The sequence below is a fragment of the Hyaena hyaena genome, unplaced genomic scaffold, assembly GCF_003009895.1.
Source record: "Hyaena hyaena isolate Hyena2069 unplaced genomic scaffold, ASM300989v1 scaffold_1281, whole genome shotgun sequence".
Lineage (NCBI taxonomy): Eukaryota > Metazoa > Chordata > Mammalia > Carnivora > Hyaenidae > Hyaena > Hyaena hyaena.
Window position 1 is genome coordinate 343,228 of NW_024081918.1, and position 19,117 is coordinate 362,344.

General features: G+C 42.7%; 1 protein-coding gene across 1 annotated transcript in view; it reads left to right on the plus strand.

The window, feature by feature from the left end:
- Window positions 1-19,117, plus strand: part of SH3RF3 (SH3 domain containing ring finger 3) — a gene marked incomplete at its 3' end in the record, with an annotated part of 310,591 nt that overhangs the window by 220,528 nt on the left and 70,946 nt on the right. Inside the window, exon 3 of the mRNA XM_039223149.1 lies at window positions 10,432-10,527. Coding sequence (XP_039079080.1) covers window positions 10,432-10,527 — 96 coding nt within the window. The remainder of the gene's footprint in view (window positions 1-10,431; window positions 10,528-19,117) is intronic.

Sequence of the window (19,117 nt, forward strand, 5' to 3'; positions counted from 1 at the left end):
TATTTCTGTTTCCAGAATACACCTGATCTTGTGCTGGTAGCTCTGACATGGTAGAGTGAATTTTCTCATTGCCCAGCACTCAGATGTTTCTTTTTGAAGGTTGTCTTCATCGTGAGACTTTGGTTTAGAGGCAGAGCTATAGGAAACCTTTCTCAGCACTACTAGACAAAGCTTTTTTGTGTGTATGTAGAATGACTGGCTCCCTGAACCCTCTAATCTCCCAGCCCAACCTCCCCAACAAGATTCATGCCAGCTAAATAGGAATGTTCTGGATCCTGCCACTTCCATGAAATCCTAGCCAGCGGTGGGACCAAGAATTGTACCTCCCCCCACTTCAGCCACATCTATATTGGAGCCATCAGAGACCTGCCACAAGGTACAAGCAAACTACAGCTAGGACTACATTGAATTGGCATCTGTTGGGCAGATGCGGCTATGCAGGTTCCACTAACCTCACAGCAGCATACTGACAGAGTTGGATTTTGGACCCCACGTACTGCATTATGCTGGGATTTCTCTGTACGTACATTGTATTGGATGATGTCATCTCTTTATGAGGAGACTTCCTCCACCAAGTGCAAAACTTTTCTTGAGAAGGGATAGTTTCTTACTCACTCCTGGCTCTCAAGGGATATTTGCATATTGGTAGGCACATGAGGAACAGGTTGGCACTGCATAAAACTTGGAGTGATGACAAAGCCCCTGGCCTAAGAGATGACACTCGTTTTTGGATAGCTCTCCCTCATGTGGAGCTGTCTTGGTTTCTCAGTAACTTGGGGCTCTTGGTGTGTATCCTGCCCTCCCAGGTGACTGAGAATAAGCCCAGTTTTTCAGTGTGGTAATGATGCCAAAGCTGGAAGACAGTAAACATGCACCCCGCCCAACTTTCTCTTGTCTCAGGCTCAGTGATCCCACTTTCTTCTCTGGCTTTCTGTGACTTGATTTCAGACTGTTCACATAATGGTTGGCTTCCTCAGTATGTGAAGTCCCTTTAGAGATGTGTTTAGACCAAATGCAGTACTCAAGGTGTGCTGTGACTTGTGTATATTTAAAAAAACAAAAAACCAAAAAACCTTTTAACCTAAATGAAGCATATTGTACCTTTAAGTCCACTAATCAAAATTGTACAGCTTGATAATTGGAAAGAACATCCTTTTACTCACTACCCAGTGGAGAGATGGTGGAATACTAGTATCTCAGTCCTTTTACCCTTCCCTCTTCCCTTGGCCCTAACACCGTAGATGAGTTGTGTCCGTTTTCGAACTTCAAATAAATGGACCATGAAGAGTATATTTTTGGGTCCAGTTTTGTTTTCTCTCAACATTACATTTGTGAGCTCCATGTTGTAGGGTGCTATAGTTTGTTCATGTTCATCGCTTTTAAGAAAAATAGACTTAATTTGTAGAGCAATTTTAGTTTCACTCCTGAATTGAGCAGAAGATACAGAAATTTCCCATAAAACCCTAGCCCCACACATGCACTGCCTCCTCCACTGTCTGCATCCCTCAGAGGTACGTGTGTTCTCATTAGTGAACCTACACTGAGACATCATAATCACCCAGGGTCCATAGTTTATTTTAGGGTTCACTCTTGGGGTTGTACGTTCTGTGGGTTTGGACAAATTTATAATGACATGTATCTACCATTATGTATCGTACAGCATATTTTCACTACCCTAAAAGTCTATGTTCTACCTATTCACTCCTCCCCTCCCTACTCCCCAGTCGTTGGCAGCCATTGATCTTTTTACTGTCTCCACAGTTTTGCCTTTTCCACAATGTCACATAGTTGTAATCACTTAATATGTAACCTTTTTAGTTCAGCTTCTTTCATTTAGTAATATGCATTTACATTTCCTCCATGTCCTTCCATTGCCTGGTAACTCACTTCCTTCTAGCACTGGATAATACTCTGTTGTCTTTATGTACCCAGTTTATGTATCCATTCACCTATTGAAGGACATCACTTGACTATTTCCAACCTTTAGCAATTATGAATGTTTCTATAAATATCCTATGCAAGGATATTATGTCCAAACTTTGTATGGACATAAGTTTTCAACTCCTTTGGGTAAAGATTGCTGGAATTTAAGGTAAGAGTATGTTTAGTTTTGTAAGAAATTACCAAACTGTCTTCTGAAGTGGCTGCAATTTTGTTCCCCCGCCAGACATGAATGAGTATTCCTGTTACTCCACATCCTTGCCAGCATTTGGTGTTACCAGTGTTCTGGATTTTGGCCATTCTAATAGGTGTATAGTGATGTCTCCTTGTTTTCATCTGCATTGCCATAGTGACATTTGACATGGAGCATTTTTTCATATTTGTATTTGCCATCTGTGTATGGTGTCTGTTAGGTCTTTGGTCCATTTTTAAGTTGGATTGTTTTTCTTATTTTTTTGAGTAGGCTCCACACCCAGTGTGGGGCTTGAACTCACAACCCTGAGATCAAAGGTCACATGCCCTACCAACTGAGCCAGACAGGTGCCCTTGTTTCCTTATCGCTGAGTTTTAAGAGTTCTTTGTAATAGTCCTTTATCAGATATGTATTTTGCAAATATTTTCATGAGTCCATGTCTTATTGTTTATTCTGTTGACAGTGTGTTTTGCAGAGCAAAAATTTTTAATTTTAATGATGCCCAGCTTATCATTTTTTCCACAGACCGGTCTTTGATGTTGTATCCAAAACTCATCACCAAACCCAAAGTCATTTTGTTATACTCCTATGTTATTTTCTAAGAGTTTTATATTTTTGTGTTTTACATTTATTCTGTGATTCATTTTGAGTTAATTTTTGTGGAGGGTGTAAGGTCTGTATCTAGATTCATTTTTCACATGTGGCTGTCCAATTGTTCCAGCATCATTTGTTGAAAAGACTATCTTTTCTCCATTATATTGCCCATGCTCCTTTGTCAAAGATAAATTGACTATATTTATAGGAGTCTAATTCTGTATGTTCTATTATGTTCCACTAATCTGTTTTTATATTCTGTCACCAATACCACATTGTTTTCAGTACTGTGTCAATCTGTGTTCCTTTCTTTCAAATTGTGTTGGCTATTTTGAGTCTTTTGCTTTTTCATATAAATTTTAGAATCAACTTGTCAATATCCACAAAATAACGTGCTGAGATTTTGAATTTAATTGCATTAAATCTAGAAGTTGAGAAAAACCAACATCTTGACAGTGTTTAGTCTTCCTATCCATGAACATGGAACATCTCTCTATTTTGTTATTTAATTTTTCAATAGAGCTTTGCAGTTTTCTTTATATAGCTCTTGTATGTATTTTGTTAGATTTATACCTAAGCATTTCATTTTTTCCCTAAGCATTCTATTTTTTAGGGGCTAATTTTTATTGCATTTTTAATGTCAAATTCCACTTATTGCTGGTATATAGATAGAAAAGTGTTTAACTTTTGTATATTAATCTTATATCCTGCAACCTTGCAGTAATTGCTTATTAGTTCCAGGAGGGTTTTTTGGTTGATTCTTTCAAATTTTCTACTTAGACAATTAGATCATCTGTGAACGAAGACAGCTTTATTTCTTCCTTCCTAATTTGTATGCCCTTCATTTCCTTTTCTTGTCTTATTATAGGATTTCTGCTATGATTTTGAAAGGATTTCTTATAGGATTTCTAGTATGATATTGAAAGGCTGTGGTGAGGGGAAAATATTTGCCTTATTCCTGAGCTTTGTGGGAAAGTTTCTTGTTTCTCACTATTATGATATTAGCTATACATTTTTGTAAATGTTTTTCAGAAGTTGAGGAAAATTTCACTCCATTCCTAACTTGCTGAGAGCTATTTATTTCTAATCATGAATCATTGTTTGATTTTGTCAAATGCTTTTTCTGTATCTGTTGTTGTGAGGATGTGATTTTTCTTCTTTAGCTTGTTGATGTGATGAATTACATTAATTGATTTTTGAAAGTTGAACCAGCCTTTCATATCTAGAATCCAGTTGGTCATGTTGCATAATTCTTTTTATACTTTCTTGGATTCAGGTTGCTAATACTTTATTGAGGATTTTTGCATCTATGCTTATGAGAAATATTGATCTGTGGTTTACTTTGCCTGCTGTGTCTTTGTCTGGTTTCAGTATTAGTGTAATGGTAGCTTCATAAAATGGGTTAGGAAGTAGCCTCTATGCTTCTACCTTCTGGAAGAGATTATTAGATAATTTGATATGATTTCTTCTTTAAATGGAAGAATTCACTAGTGACTTCCTCTGCGCCCGTACTTTCTGTTTTGGAAATTTATTAATTATTGATCAATTTCTTCAAAAGATATAGGCCTATTCAGATTGTCTGTTTCTTGTATAAATTTTGGTACATTATGTCATTAAAGGAATTGGTCCATTTCATTTAGGTTACCAAATTTGTGGCATTGTTTGTAATATTATTTTATTATCCTTTTAATGTCTAAGATCTCTAGAAATGTCCTTTCTTTCATTATTGATATTAATAGTTTGTGTCTCCTCTCTTTTTCTCTTAGCCTGGTTAGAGGCTTATGAATTTTATTGATCTTTTCAAATAACCAGCTCTTTTGTTATTTGTTTTGTCAATTTTCATTATTGAGTTCCTGTTTTTAATTTAATTGATTTCTGTTCTAATTTCTGTAATTTCTTTTCTTTTGCTTACTTTGGATTTAATTTGCTCTTCCTTGTTCTAGTTTTCTAAGGTGGAAGTTTAGATTATTGATTTTAGATCTTTCTTCTTTTCTGATATATGCATTCAATGTTATAAATTTCCCCCAGCCAACAAATTTTGACGAGTTGTGTTTTTACTTTCATTTATTAAAAAATTTTTTAAATTTCCCCTGATATTTTTTCTTTGAACCAAGTGTTATTTAGTATTGTATTTTTTAATTCCCAAGTGTTTTCTAATTTTCCAGTTACCTTTCTGTTATTGATTCTAGTTTAATTCCACTGTGGTCTGAGAACGAACATTGTATGGTTTCTATTCTTTTAACTTTGTTAAGGTATATTTTATGGCTCCAAGTGTGATCTGTCTTGGTGAATGCTCCATGTGAGCTTAAGAAGAATGTATATTTTACTGTTCTTAGATGAAGTAGTTTACAGATGTCTGTTATATTCAGCTGATTGATAGATGTTGTTGCCTTCAACTATGTCTTTAGTGACTTTTCTGCCTGCTGGATCTGTCCATTTCTGATAGAGAGATATTGAAGTCTCCAACTATAATAGTGGATTTATCTATTTATCCTTGCAGTTAAGTAAGTCTGCCTGTTATATTTTGACTTTCTGTTGTTAAATGTATATACATTAAAGATTGTTATGTCTTCTTGGAGAATCGCCTCCTTTCTCATTAGATAATCCCCTTCTTTATCCCAAATAACAGTACTTGTTCTGAATTATGCTTTGTTCAAAATTAATGTAGCTATTCCCACTTTCTTTTGATTAGTATTATCATGGCATACCTTTCTCCATACATTTACCTTTAGTTCACATGTATCTTTATATTTATACTGGGCTTATTGTAGACAACATATAGTTGGGTCTTGTTTTTTGGTGCCCTGTGACATTCTTTGTCTTCCAGTTTGTGAATTTAGACCATTGACTTTCAGAGTGATTATTTGATATTTTTCAGTTAATATTTACCATATTCATTTCTGTTTTCTATTTGTGGTGTTTGATTTTTGTTCCTATATTTTTAATGTTTATTTTTATTTTTGAGAGAGAGAGACAGAGAGACACAGAGCATGAGTGGGGGAGAGGCAGAGAGAGGAGACATAGAATCCTAAGTAGGCTCCAGGCTCTGTCAGCACAGAGCCCGATGCGGGGCTCAAACCCACAAACCATGAGATCGTGACCTGAGCTGAAGTCAGATGCTTAACTAACTGAGCAACCCTGGTGCCCACCCCCTCCCCCTCCCCATTTTTTAAATGTGATTTTTGTTCCTATTTCTGTTTTCTCTTTTTTTTCCTTTCTGTGGTTTTAATTGAGAAATTTATGTGATTCTATTTTCTCTCCTTTTTTAGCATGTCAATTGTACCTTTAAAAAACTGTTAGTAGTTGCCCTAGAGTTTGCAATATACATTTGCAATTAATCAGATTCACTTTCAGGGGCACCTGGGTGGCTCAATTGGTCCAACTTCAGTTCAGGTCATAATCTCATGATTCATGAGTTAAGCCCTGCTGACAGCTCAGAGCCTGGAGTCTGTTTTGGATTCCCTCTGTCTCTTTGCCCCTTCCCCATGTGCTCATTCTCTCTCTCTCTCTCTCTCTTTCTCAAATAAATAAAAATTAAAAATATTTTAAGAATATAAAAAAACTTTAAAAAATACCATACTATTTCACAGGTAGTATGGATACTCTGTAATAAAATAATCCTCTTCTCTCATGTCCCTTATATCATTCTGTCATTCATTTCATTTATACATAAGTATATACATGATATATATATATGTATATATATATATGTATGTATATAAGCATATGTAATCAAATACAATGTTGCTATTTTGATTTTGAACAAACTATTCAGCTAGATCAATTAGGGATAAGAAAAATAAAAGTTTTATTTTACCTTCAGTTATTTCTTCTCCAATGTTCTTGAAATAGATTCGAGTTTTTGACCTACGTACTTTTCTCTAAAGAACTTCTCACAAGGCAAGGTCTACTGGCAATAAATTTCCTCAGTTTTTGTTTCTCTGAGAAAGTATTTCTCCCTCACTATTGGAGGATAATTTTTCAGTATACATAGTTCTACGCTGGTGGGTTTTGTTTTCTCAATACTTTGTATATTTCATTCCACTCTCTTCTTGCTTGGCGTGGTTTTTGAGAAGTTGAGTATGATTCTTTTGTTTGCTCCTCTGTAAGTATGATATTTTCTCCCTCTGGTTTCTTTCACTGTTTTCTCTTTTCTTTGATTTTCAGTAGTTTGGTATGAGGAGGTAGGGGTTTTATTGTTTGTTTTGTTTTTTGGGTTTTTTGGTTTTTGGTTTTTGGTTTTTTATGGCATTTATCTTAGTGTCCTCTGAACTTTCTGTATCCCGCATCCCTGCTATGCCTGAGTCTGGTTCTGATGCTTACTCTCTCTCTTTGAACTGTATTTTTGGGTTTTTGGCATTTTTGTAATTTTTTTTTGATAGCCAGACGTGATGTGCCAGATAAAAGGAATTGCTATAAATTGGCCTCTAGTTATGTGGTAGTGTGATTTGGGGAGAGAGGAAGCAGTGTATAGTCCTATGATCCTATTATTGGGTTTTACTCTTTTAAGGAGTCTGTACTTTAAGATTGTGAACTCCGTATGTGTGTCTCCCTTTTTCTCTTTCCTCTTTAGGTAGGACAGGATGGCTAGAGAGTGCTGGAGTTGGGAATAGTATTGGAGCACAATACCATAATTTATTTAATCAAATCTCTTTTACTGTACATTTATCTTTAGTTTCTATCTAATTGAACAAGCACTGTAATGAACATTCTCAGAGCTAAATCTTTTTGCACATCTTTGATTTTCCTAGGGTAGAGTTAGATCAGTGGGTACGCAGGCTTTGATCTTTGATAGAAATTGCCACACTGCCTGCCATAAATTTATATCTCCACCCAAAATGATTATGAGCCTATTCCCTGCATGCTGACCAGCACTGAGTTGGCTTTATATTCTTCGTTTGCTAATTTGATAGGCAAAATAGAACAAAGAAGAAAGAGAGAGCTCTTGTTGTTTACAGTTGTATTTTTTTATTTGTGAGGTATAACTTTTTAAAATATATTTAATGGCAATTTGCTTTTCTTCTTTTTTTGTGAGATGTATTGCCCTCAGCCTATTTTTCTTTTAAGTTATTTGTCTTTCTGTTCTATTATGTCTTTAAGTCTTTATATAATATGAACATTAAGTCTTTGTTATATATCCTTCAAGTATTTTTCTAGCTTATTTTCCTTTTTGTTTTTACTGTTTTTATTGTAGAGGATTTCATTTTTGTGTAGCCAAATTTTTATCATACTTTAAAAGAATTTCCCCAGCTCAAGATGAAACATCTATTCATATTTTCCTCTTGGGCATTCAAGATTTTTTTCTAACACCTAAATGTTTAATATTTATGTAATTAATTTTGGCATATGTAGTATATCAGAAAACTTTTTAAAAATAGCCAATTTTAATCATATTTTCTAACTTATTATTGCCAGTAGATGAGTAAACCAATGATTTTTAGGTATTTATTTTAAAATTAGCATTATTTCTGAAATTTACTTATTCTAATTTTTAATTGATATTGTTTTTTTCTAGGAAAAAAATGGCATACCTGCTCTCTAGTATTCATGTTTTCTGTTTTATATTCTTTTATTTCTTTGGCTCTAATTTCTAGACCAGTCCTGAGTAATAGTATGGGTTAAAAAAAAAAAAAAAAAAAAAAAAGCAAAATTAACCTGGTATTGCCTTCTTTTTAATTTTACAAAATGAAATGTCTTTTTTTGTGTGTGTTATTTTGTTGTTGTGAAAGCTCTGACATGTAGGAAGCCTTCAATTACCTTTCCCTTTGCATGATCAGCAAAATCCTAGGATCCCCTTTGGGTGAATCTAAGTTGAGTTCCTCACAGGCCCATGGCTCTCTTAGTTGTGAACTTGTGAGCTGAGTGAGGCATGGGAGTTCAGTACATCTTTCCTCAAGCCAGGTGTCCACTTTGGCCCTAATAGTTACCAGAAAAGCCCATACATACTATCCTTATTAATACCATTCTGTAGCCTGAGAACCAAATACCCTAGAACACGTGCAATGATATAATTCCCTTACTGCATTTTTCTGGCTTGTATCAGTTAGGAGAAGAAATTTGGGGATGAGGACAGAGAAAATGAGAGGTATGATCACTTTTAGACTCTACTCTGTACACCTAGGTGAGGAGAAGTTTGGAATGGACTGTGAGGGAGCATCCCATGACAGAAACTCATCCTTGCTTTTGCCGTATCTGTGTTCCATGAAAGGTGCATTCCATTCACATTAGATCACCCTATCTTGACCTAGATGAATATCCCAAAACCCTGTGGTCCCTTAGCTTAACAGCAAAGCCAACATTTGTGAGAATTCCCTGAAGTGTATTGGCCTAAAATGTCCCTCTGACCTGAGAGAAGCCTACAAGTCTCATATTGTTGCTTTACATTAAAGTATTGAAGACTCACTGGAAAGGCAGATGGTGCCTTCACATCTATTAGGGATTACCCCATTAGGCTGGCTATCAGCTCCTTAGCACAAGTCCCAGATAGGCCAGCTGGTCTCCTAGCAGATTGTTGAGGGACAAATGACTGGGAGGTTTGATATGAAGGGGCAGAGGGAGAGGGTGGTTAGGCCAACGGTGTGTGTGGGGTTCTCTTATACATTCTATGTCCTGAAGGAAGGATGGATATTGGAAAGGGAACAGAGGACAGCCGCAGATCCCTGGTGTAGGTGCTAGTTTTGCCTGTAGCATCCCTTTCCATCCTTATTGTCACTTGCTGCTGCCCATGTTGTATCTCTTTCCCAGTCCTCTTTCCTGATGGCTTCCCCCTTTTGCTCTTCATCACTGCTCTGTGCTTTCTCTTTCTCACCCTCTTCTCTGCACCCCTTGTCATCTGTCCCTGCAGCCTCTGGCACCTGTGAAGGCACCCTGGCCATGTCCTTCTTCACAACGACTGGTCTGCCAGTCTCCCCAGGAAGCTCCTCTTCCTCCGTGCTTCATGCCCCTTCCTTTCTCTTTCCATCTGTTTCCACTTTGTGCATCTATACTTGGCATTGTCTGCATTGCCAAAGAATTTAAGAGGGTTATCCAAAGCTTTTTGTACATGACTCTAAATAAATGGAATTGGATTGGGTCATTTTTTTGTTCATGGATGGAGCCAGAAATTTAAAAAGCTTTATACTTCGCTGAATTTATTTTTATTCAAAATAATTTTATTTCAGTAAATAAATAATAGGAACATGAATTTTAAAATACTAGCTGTATAATGGGGCGCCTGGGTGGCTTAGTCGGTTAAGCGTCCGACTTTCGCTTAGGTCATGATCTCGCGGTTCGTGGGTTCGAGCCCCGCGTCGGGCTCTGTGCTGACTGCCAGCTCAGAGCCTGGAGCCTGTTTCAGTCTGTGACTCCCTCTCTCTCTGACCCTCCCCTGCTCACGCTCTCTCTCTCTCTCCTAGAAATAAATAAAACATTAAAAAATAATAATAAAATAAAATAAAATAAAATACTAGCTGTATTATAAATTTCCATGCTTTTCCATTTGCAGATTTTCGCAACTATAATCAATACATATGAGCGAAAAAGGGAGATCCTGGGTGAAGATGTAAGGGCAGACTATTTTTGTATGTCAGATCCCAGAATGGATAATAAACCATTCTCTGCATCCTTGCTTAGGATCTTTTCTGAGCTTCAGCAGTACTAACTGGTCTCCCGTTTTTGTTGTGTGTGTTTTGTTGCATGTCCACGTGCATGTGTGGCAACCCCAGGACGAGATCCTGACCGTCATCAGAAGAGTGGATGACAACTGGGCGGAAGGCATGCTGGGAGACAAGATTGGAATCTTCCCCCTGCTGTACGTGGAGGTAAGGTCATGCTCTCAGACGCGCTTCCTCTTCCACCCTGCTGTCTGTTTCCCCAGGCCGTGGGGAGTGGGAGTGGAGTCCTGGCCTAGGACCCTTCTCCCAAGAGAGGAAGGTGGAGACTGTGTTGGGTTTTTGTTCAGACTGCTGTGCCATTGCTATGAGAATTGCCTCGGCCTCTCAGGTTGTGTGTCCCGGGCCTGGCTGCAGACTGTCTTACTGTGTGGGCAGGGAAGGAGGACTAGGGTACAGGCTTGCACCATTTCTCATGGAAACCCTGTGCTGGCACCCACTTTCTCCAGACTCTCCTAGTTACTGCTGCTCTGGTCTCCCCAGTCCCAGAGGAGAAGGCAGCAGTCCCCGTGTCCCTGCAAACACAGCTGAAGAATGCTGGCTCTGGCAGGCCCGTTTGCAGTTCTCAAAAGACTCACTTCCCTGGGTGGCTCGTCCAACTGCAAGACCTTAAAGCAGAGATGATTTGGGGCCTATTAATTTCCCGTCTCCTTTTTGTAACTAAGGAGCACTCAGTTTCCAGTGAGTAAGTTATGGGCAGTGGCTGAGTCAGGAGCATCTTAGAATGTTTGCCCTGGAAACCCCTGTTCACTGTGGGCTATTTGTGTGTGTGCAGGAGTATTTGCCCATCATGTGCGAGTGTGCTGTTTGTCAGTACAAGTCATATGTGTACTCCCATGAGCCAACACACCCTTCATCTATTAATCACTGAAGTTATCCATACAGTTGTTTCAGCTAATGCTTACTGCATGCTTGCTGCATGCCAAACACTTCTAAGTACTTTCTCATTTAATTTTCTCAACAACCCAGGCATATGAAAGCCAGGAGTGTCACCACTTTACAGATGAGCCAATAGAGGCACAAAAAGTTCCCCTAGCTTATAAGTGGAACATGAGCACAGGCAGTTTGCTCTAGACTTAGCCCTTCACTGCCCTGTCCCCAAATACCCCCCACTAACAAGCTGTAGTTCACTCAGCCTGGTGTGGGGCTCCACGTGCTGGTAGGTGACACAGCCAGCTTTGTCACACCTACTGAGCAGTGTGTAGGTGCCACTATGTGTTTGTTAAACACATCTGCTGATTCCTTTTACCTACAGGATAAAGTCCAAATGCTATTGTAAGGCATTCACGAGTCTTTGCAGTTTGACCCTCATCAGTTTTTCTAGCCTCATCTCTGGTCATTTCCTCTCCTTTCCCTAAGTCCTCTGGACTAATGGTTCTCTCATGTTAATTTTGAATAAATTGCTCAGAAGATTCTGAGGCCATCTCATATAATAACAGTAGGCCCACACACATACACACACACACACACACGCACACACAGAGTGCCCTACACACTCTGACACACACTCTCACACAGAAAGCTCACACACACATCCACATTCCTCCCTAGTACACTGAAAGACACAAAATTCCCCAAACACCTTGTAAGCTCCCATTTGTGCATTTGCTTCAGTTTCCAGGGGGATGTTCCTCCTTATCCTCCTGCTTAAGATCAAAGAACCCGATGCATGAGTAACACTTACAGTGCAGTCTAGCAGTGAAAAATCTGGCCTCCCGGACATTTGTAGCCAGTGGAACTATGTTTTCCCAGGCAGATTTCTAAGGATGCTCAAATACATATGCATAAATGCTTACAGAAACTTTGTTATGTTGGCCCCAAATTGGAAACAATGCAGGTGTCCCTCAGCAGTGGGATGATAAATGGAGGATGGTATGTCCATATGATAGAATACTATCCAGCAGAGAAAATGAACAAAAGACGACTGCATTTAAAAGCATGGCTGAATCTCACAGACAAATCTTCTGAAAGAAGCCAGACACAAAAGGGTACACATGATTTTCACTTTTAGGAAGTTCAAAAACAGGCAAGACTACTCCAGGGCAACAGAAAGCAGAGCAGCAGGGCCTCTGTGGGGAGATTGATGGGAAGCAGGGACAGGGAGGCCTCTGGGATGTGGAGGTGTTTGAAATCTTCATCTCAGTAGTCATTAACAATTGTGTGCAGCCGTAGAGTGATGCACAGTTAACATATGTGCATTTTTCTTTAAAGCGCAGTTTAAGAAGCTAAGATAAAATCTCAGAGGAGCCCCAAGGCAGGTCACACTGGCACCCCCTGCGGAAGGCCAGGTCAGCTCAGCAGCTGCCTGCCCTCTGGAAGGGCTCAGGCATTGTCAGGGAGGTTGAGAGCTTGGGCTCAGGACTGGCAACCCAATCAGCAGGGCTCTCTGAGGGTTCTCCTCAGTTCCAAAGACATACTCATAGGGCAGACTTCCCGGGGTCCAGCCACTAGAGACATGCCTTCAAACTCTTCTCCCTCGAGGACATAGGCAGGCTCCTGCATCCTTCTGGCCCAGAAGCCCTCCATGCCCCATACCTCCAGTGACAGACCTGCCCTACTCTGAACATGGCTGTCTTACCCTTTTGTGTATTTCCTCAGATAGAACACCCTGAGGGCCCTTGAGGCTCCAGTGCTAGTCTCCTACCTGCAGCAATGGCAGAGCATGCCTGAAGCAGCCATGGACAGGGGCCGTGCTCCTCTAGGTCCTGCCCCTTCCTGGGCAGGGCTGTGGCCTGTGCAGACCCTAGCTCCTCACCATCACCTAAGGAGCCACAGCCACAGCATCCCTGAACTGCTCTGGAGCAGACTCCTTGCTTCTCACTCAACAACCATTGAAGACAAAAAGCCCCAAATGGGTATTTACTGAGACAGTGTTTCACTGTTTCTACACCAATTCCCTTTGAAGTGCTTGAGTGGCTCTGGCCCCATCATAGCCTTGGGAGTAGATTCCAGGGCTTGCAGAGTTCAGGCTGTCTTCCTTCCAGGAGGCTGAGCAGGCCTTTGTGGTCTGAGTGATTGGAGCTCTGGTCTTCTGCAGGGTTTGAACCTGAGCTTCCCGTTGGGGTAGTTCCTGCCCTCGTGCTTGACCAGGTGTATCTGTAAGAAGTGAACAAGCAGTTTTTCTCTGTAGATTATACAGTCCTCTCCTAACCAGGGCGGTTTCTTCACCTTGGGCTTGCCAAACAGGCACAGTGGGACAGATGGTATAAAACCAGGGTGGAACTGGCCTGGCCTTGAGCTACTAGCAGCCTGTTTTCTGAGAAGGTGGTCCTGTCTCTGGAAATATCTGTACTTCTGGTGTGCTGCAGAAATAATCCTGTCATCCACACCACCTGTAATGCCCAGGGGCCTGCCACTGTGTCCCCATTGGCGACCTGGGCCCTCTGGTCTCAGGCACTGACTGCCTGCTCCTGGCTCCTTCTCTATCAACTCTTTACCACTCCTGTGCATCTTCTGCTCCCCACCTTTGACCTCTTTGACATCTTTCCAGCCCCTCTTCCTACTTCCCCCACCTCTGGCCCTGCATCTTGAACCTGCCTCCATGTTCTTTTCTCCCCGTTTGTTTCACGAACAGTCCCCATCCAGCAGCCATCTTCACACTGGGACAATAGCACATGGCAGACATCTGCCTGTTTGTGAGAAAACTGTGGGCCAGGCGCTCTTATTGGAGTCTACCCAGGACAGACAGAGGAGCTGGCATTGCTCTTGCCCATGGGGAATAAACCCAAACACATGACAGTGACATGGCCTTCCTTCTGTGCCTCAAGTCCTTGAGAGGGCAGAATAGTTGTTACCATTTTCATTTCTTAGAGTGATTCAATCTCAGAGAGTTCCTCAGGCCCAGAGGCAAGAAAGCCCTCCTCCTCCGAGTGTGGGGGCTCAGTGCTGCCTGCTGTGGGCTAAATGTGCTGTAGGAACACGTGTGGCACTCTGCCCTTCTCACATCCTGGCATGGCTGGGTCTGGCTTTGCCGTTCCACCCTGCAGTGTGAGTACCCCCACTGGAGATCCTGCATTCTCCTTTTCCACAGGCTCCAAGATGGCATGCTTGGCATCTGCCCTGAGTAAGGACCCCAGGTCATCCCCTGAGAGCAGGGCCTATTTCTCATGGGCCATGGCAACCCCAGTGGCAGGACATGAATGGGCCTTGTGGCAGCTCAGAGCATAATGGGCTTCAGAGGTAGACCCCACTGGGCTCAACACCATGCATTAAACATGTGACTTTTGGCATATTTCTTAACATTTCTGAGCCTGTTTCCTTGCTCATCTGAGAGCAATAACATGGACCTCATGGAGATAGTTGCAAGGCTTCATAAACAGTAACAGAGTGCACAGACCAGACCTGGCATGAGGTTGGCTCACAAGGGCCATTTCTGTTGTTGCTCTGCTATTATCAACGTTTGTTGAATGAATAATTGCTCATTGGTCCATTCATGTGTATCCTGAAGATCTCTGTGTTATTCCTGGGCATTGACCAGCAATTTGTATTTTCTCACAAGTGCTCATTTTCACTTCCCAGCGGGTGTGGGAGCTCTTTGAAGGCAGGCATGCCCCTATTTCTGTGCAAGTGTAATAGTCCCACCATAGTTCCTGAGCTGAGCCAGGTTTGCACTTGGGTAATGTCAACAAGACAAGCAGTGCAGACATTCCCATGCTGCATGACAGGAGCGGTAGCTCACTAGAAAGCTGTTCTTGAAGTGCATTCCTGGGAATCAACCTGTCTGGAGAGACGCAGAGACAGGATGCAGGATGGTGCTCTGCCCGTTCTGCTCTGAGCCTCAGTGGGGGGTTTGCATGGAGACATAGAAGTCATATTAGGAAATCTGCCTGTGATGCTTGTCTGTGAGGAAAGTCTCTCCATGAGGCTGGCACTAAGCCCCAAAGGCCATAATAGGCTGGGAACACAGTTGAAAAGAATGATGACACGCAGTGAGCACAAGTGTCAGGTTCTGACTTCGCGCTCAGAAAATCAGTTGTTCAGGCGGAATGACAAGGAGACCTGGATCACCAGCAGTTAACTAAGAAAGACCTCCAGAATTACCAGATGATGTGGTGGCACTTTACTTCTGCTGAGTACAATGTCTAAACTTATGAGCCACTCTTCATGGTTGGTGAATACCTGGTTGGCTTCCCAGGTGACATGGTCATGGTGGGGGGTCCACCCTCATGCTCCCTCATATGCCCCACCCCACATATGCACACAGAAACAGATGCTTTACCTCCTCTCTGGCAGCAAGTGGGGGAGGGCTCAGGATGGGGGGAATCCCTTCCAGCCTCCCCTAACTGTCCAAGGTGAGGACAGTGAAGGGAGACCATTCTGTGCTGAAGATGGGCTGGAGTCTGTAACGTGAGGACAGGCAGAGAAGGAAGAAGGTGTGGAACACCTGTCCCAACAGCTGGCACACGCTGCTGTTCTGTTCCCCGCAGAGGAGGGAACCTTTCTGCCGCCTTTGGATTTGGCATGGGAGAAGAGGTGAGTAGCGGGTTCCCCAAGGAAGCTCTTGCTTCATGGCACTGACTAATGGGTGATTAGACATGTAACTAATTATTCCCAGGTGTTTTCATCAATTCCATTGACTGCTTATATTTGCATAGCTTTTCAGTGCTGTTACGGCCATCTTCCCTCTTCAGCCAATAAGATATATGAAGCCTGATTGGATGGTACTGTGCACTGGGGCTCAGCCACTCAACTCCTGCCTGGGCTCTTTCCTGGTGTTGGTAGGCATACATTGAAGGGGAAGGGAGTTTTTAGACTCCCAAAGCAAGCATGGCTTGGTGGTGTGCAATGCTCAAGGGCTCGTCTGAAAAAAAAAAAGTTTCAGGAAAACTCTTATGAATGTCAAGTAACCTAAAAGCTCTTGCCTAGCTGAGCATGCATGTGCGTACACCTGCACACAAATAGAATCTGCTTGAGATGGCAGAGTCTGAAGCATGCGGTGAGCTGTGCATCAGGCTGCCTCTGCTGGACTTAGAAATGGGGGTGCACGGGGGTACTTGGATGGCTCAGTTGGTTAAGTGTCCAACTTCAGCTCAGGTCATGATCTCACAGTTTGTGAGTTCGAGTCCCACATCGGGCTCTGTGCTGACAGCTCAGAGCCTGGAGCCTGCTTCGGAATCTGTATCTCCCTCTCTCTGCCCCTCCCCTACTTGCTCTCTCTCTTTCAAAAATAAACATTTAAAAAAAAAAGAAATGGGGAGTGCACATAGGGGCACAGAATAACTGACAGAGCTTCCTGGTCCACAAGCGTCTGCTAATTCAGAGAGAGCAATGCACCAGTAGGTCTGTCCAGTAAGATAAACCCAGGACCCAGAGAGAAAGAGCTGGGTGGTTTTCTCCTACCTTCTGCAACCATGGCTGTGGAAACACAAGGTGTCACAATGTCCTGGCTCGTGCCCCAGGTTTACCATGGACATGAGTCGCTCAGCCCCTCTCCCCTGCCGTTGCTAGGTGTGGAGATCCAAGAGTTTCTGCATTCCATCTCTGGCCTGTCAAGTCCATGCTTTGGGTATAGAAGCAAAATATAATTTCAGTGGCAGTAAAGAATAGTTTCCCCTTAATCTGGCCCATGGGATATGGGCGTGAGATGCCTCTGAGGAGACATGTGGCCTTGGGTGCATGAACAGACATTCTCTGCCTAGTGGTGACCCCAGTTGAAAGGAATAGAGGCCTGGCAGGAATATTCATATGTGTGTACAACAGTCTCTCTTCTGAGTGCCTTTTCCCATGTCTGGCCACCGTGTGCCCTCCATGGGCCGTGGCAGGCATGGCTGTGGGTGAACCGAGCCTGTGGCCCCTTCTTCCCTGGAGACCATATGCGTGGTGTCACCAGGGGAGGCTCCAGGAAGCTCCTTAGGAACAGCCTGAGCCTGCGGCTTCCAGGCAGGCTCTCCAGCCCATCACTGCCCTGACATTTGCCTCAGGTCTGCGACCAGCTAATGGGGTGCTAAGACCTCCAGCCCTTCAGCCCCCACATCCCTCTGGCATCACCTGGTCCCCACTCCTATATCAGCCCCTCTGTTGCCTGCCACAGTGAATGGCACCACTCAGTTTCCCAAACCAAGCCTGGGTTCTCTCTGGTCCCCTTTTCTCCCTCACTTCCACTCCACTCTGCAGTCAATTGTCAGCAGTTCTATCTCTGCAAATCCTTCTCAAATATAACAAATATATAGTATAGTATAATTTAATGTATAACACACCATTACTGCTTGTCAGACAACTGCTCTCACCACTCAGCATATCGGCAAAATATTCCTCTTTATGGAACTCACTTTCTAGTGTGGGGGACAGAGAACAAATACACAAGTCCATTATATAAACACCTTAGAAAGTGATGACTGCAATGGAAAAAAAATAAAACAGAAGGGAGAGAGGAGCACTGGGTGAGCATTCTAGACAGAAGGGACAGCCAGTGCAAAGGTCCTGAGGCAGGAATGTGCCAGGAACATTGAGGAACAGCAGGAAAGGCTGAGTGGCTGGAACCGAGAGGGCAAGGGGGCAAGTAATAGGAGATAAGGTAAGGTGAAGAGGGTCGGATCATGTATGCCCTGGAAGGCCTTTTTAAGAACTTTGACTTTTGTTTTAGGTGAAATAGGAAACCGGTAAAGAACTTTTGAGCTTGATGATCTGACATAAGTTTTATGTGGATCACTTCGGCGCCAGAATTGAGCATAGATTGAGCACAGGGAGGTGGGAATGTGTGTGGCAAGAGTGGAAATAGATCGTGAAGCTATTGCACTGTTCTAGCTGAGATGTGAGGCTGGCACAGGCCACAGTGGTAGCTGCAGAAGTGGCAGAAAGCATCAGCTGCTGTAGCTAGTAGAACCAGCAGGAAATGCTGATGTGAGGCTGTGCAGTGTGAACATCCAGTTTTGGTCTGAGCAACTGGAGGAATTAAATCACCATGGACATGGAGGGTGAAGTGGGCTAGGGCATATGGAGACCAAGAGGCCAGTTCTGAGCAGGCTGGGCCTGGGGTGTCTGTTAAACATCTGAGTGACTTGTCAGATAGGCAACAGGTATGCAGGGGTCAAGTTCAAGACAGAGGTCTGTGTTGGAGACACTAATTTTGGGTGTTTGGCATGTAGAAAGGCCACTGGGGGAATGGGTGCAAGCTGGGAAGGGTCCAAGAGCAGAACCCTCCCCTAGTTCAGGGCACATCTGGTCCTGTGCCTGACACTAGCCTGCCCATCGCTAGTCTGTTCTCCACATCACACCTTAACAACGTTTCTCTCAAATCCACCCTCTCCTGCCACCGCCCCAGTGCCCAGTCTCCTCCTTCCCTCCCAGCCTGAGCTTGGTGGCCTCCAAGGTGGTGATCTCCAAACCCACATTAGATGCCGAGGCAGGGCTTTGAAGCTCCCACCTAGCACGGTGGCAGCAGACTGTCTCTAGCCACCTGAGATTCCAGCCACCCAAACTTTGACAGTGCCTTTCCTAGCTAAGGGCCTCTGTGCAAGGACCCATAGAGCTCCTCTTCATCCTTTGAAACCCAACTCAAATGGTCCTCACTCCATGAAGCCATTCCCTGATCCATAAGACCCTTTTCATGTCAAGGCACGGGGCTCCCAGCATTTCTTAAACTTCTTCACTCCCCTGATTGGACTGGAACCCTTCAAGTCAGGGACTTCTTTTTGTTCCTTTTTAATATCTTTAGCTCTTAGCAAAGTGCACACAGTGGGTGCTTAATAAATGTTTGCTGCAGGAGTGACAGCTTATCAGGAGATCAGCACAAGAATTAGCT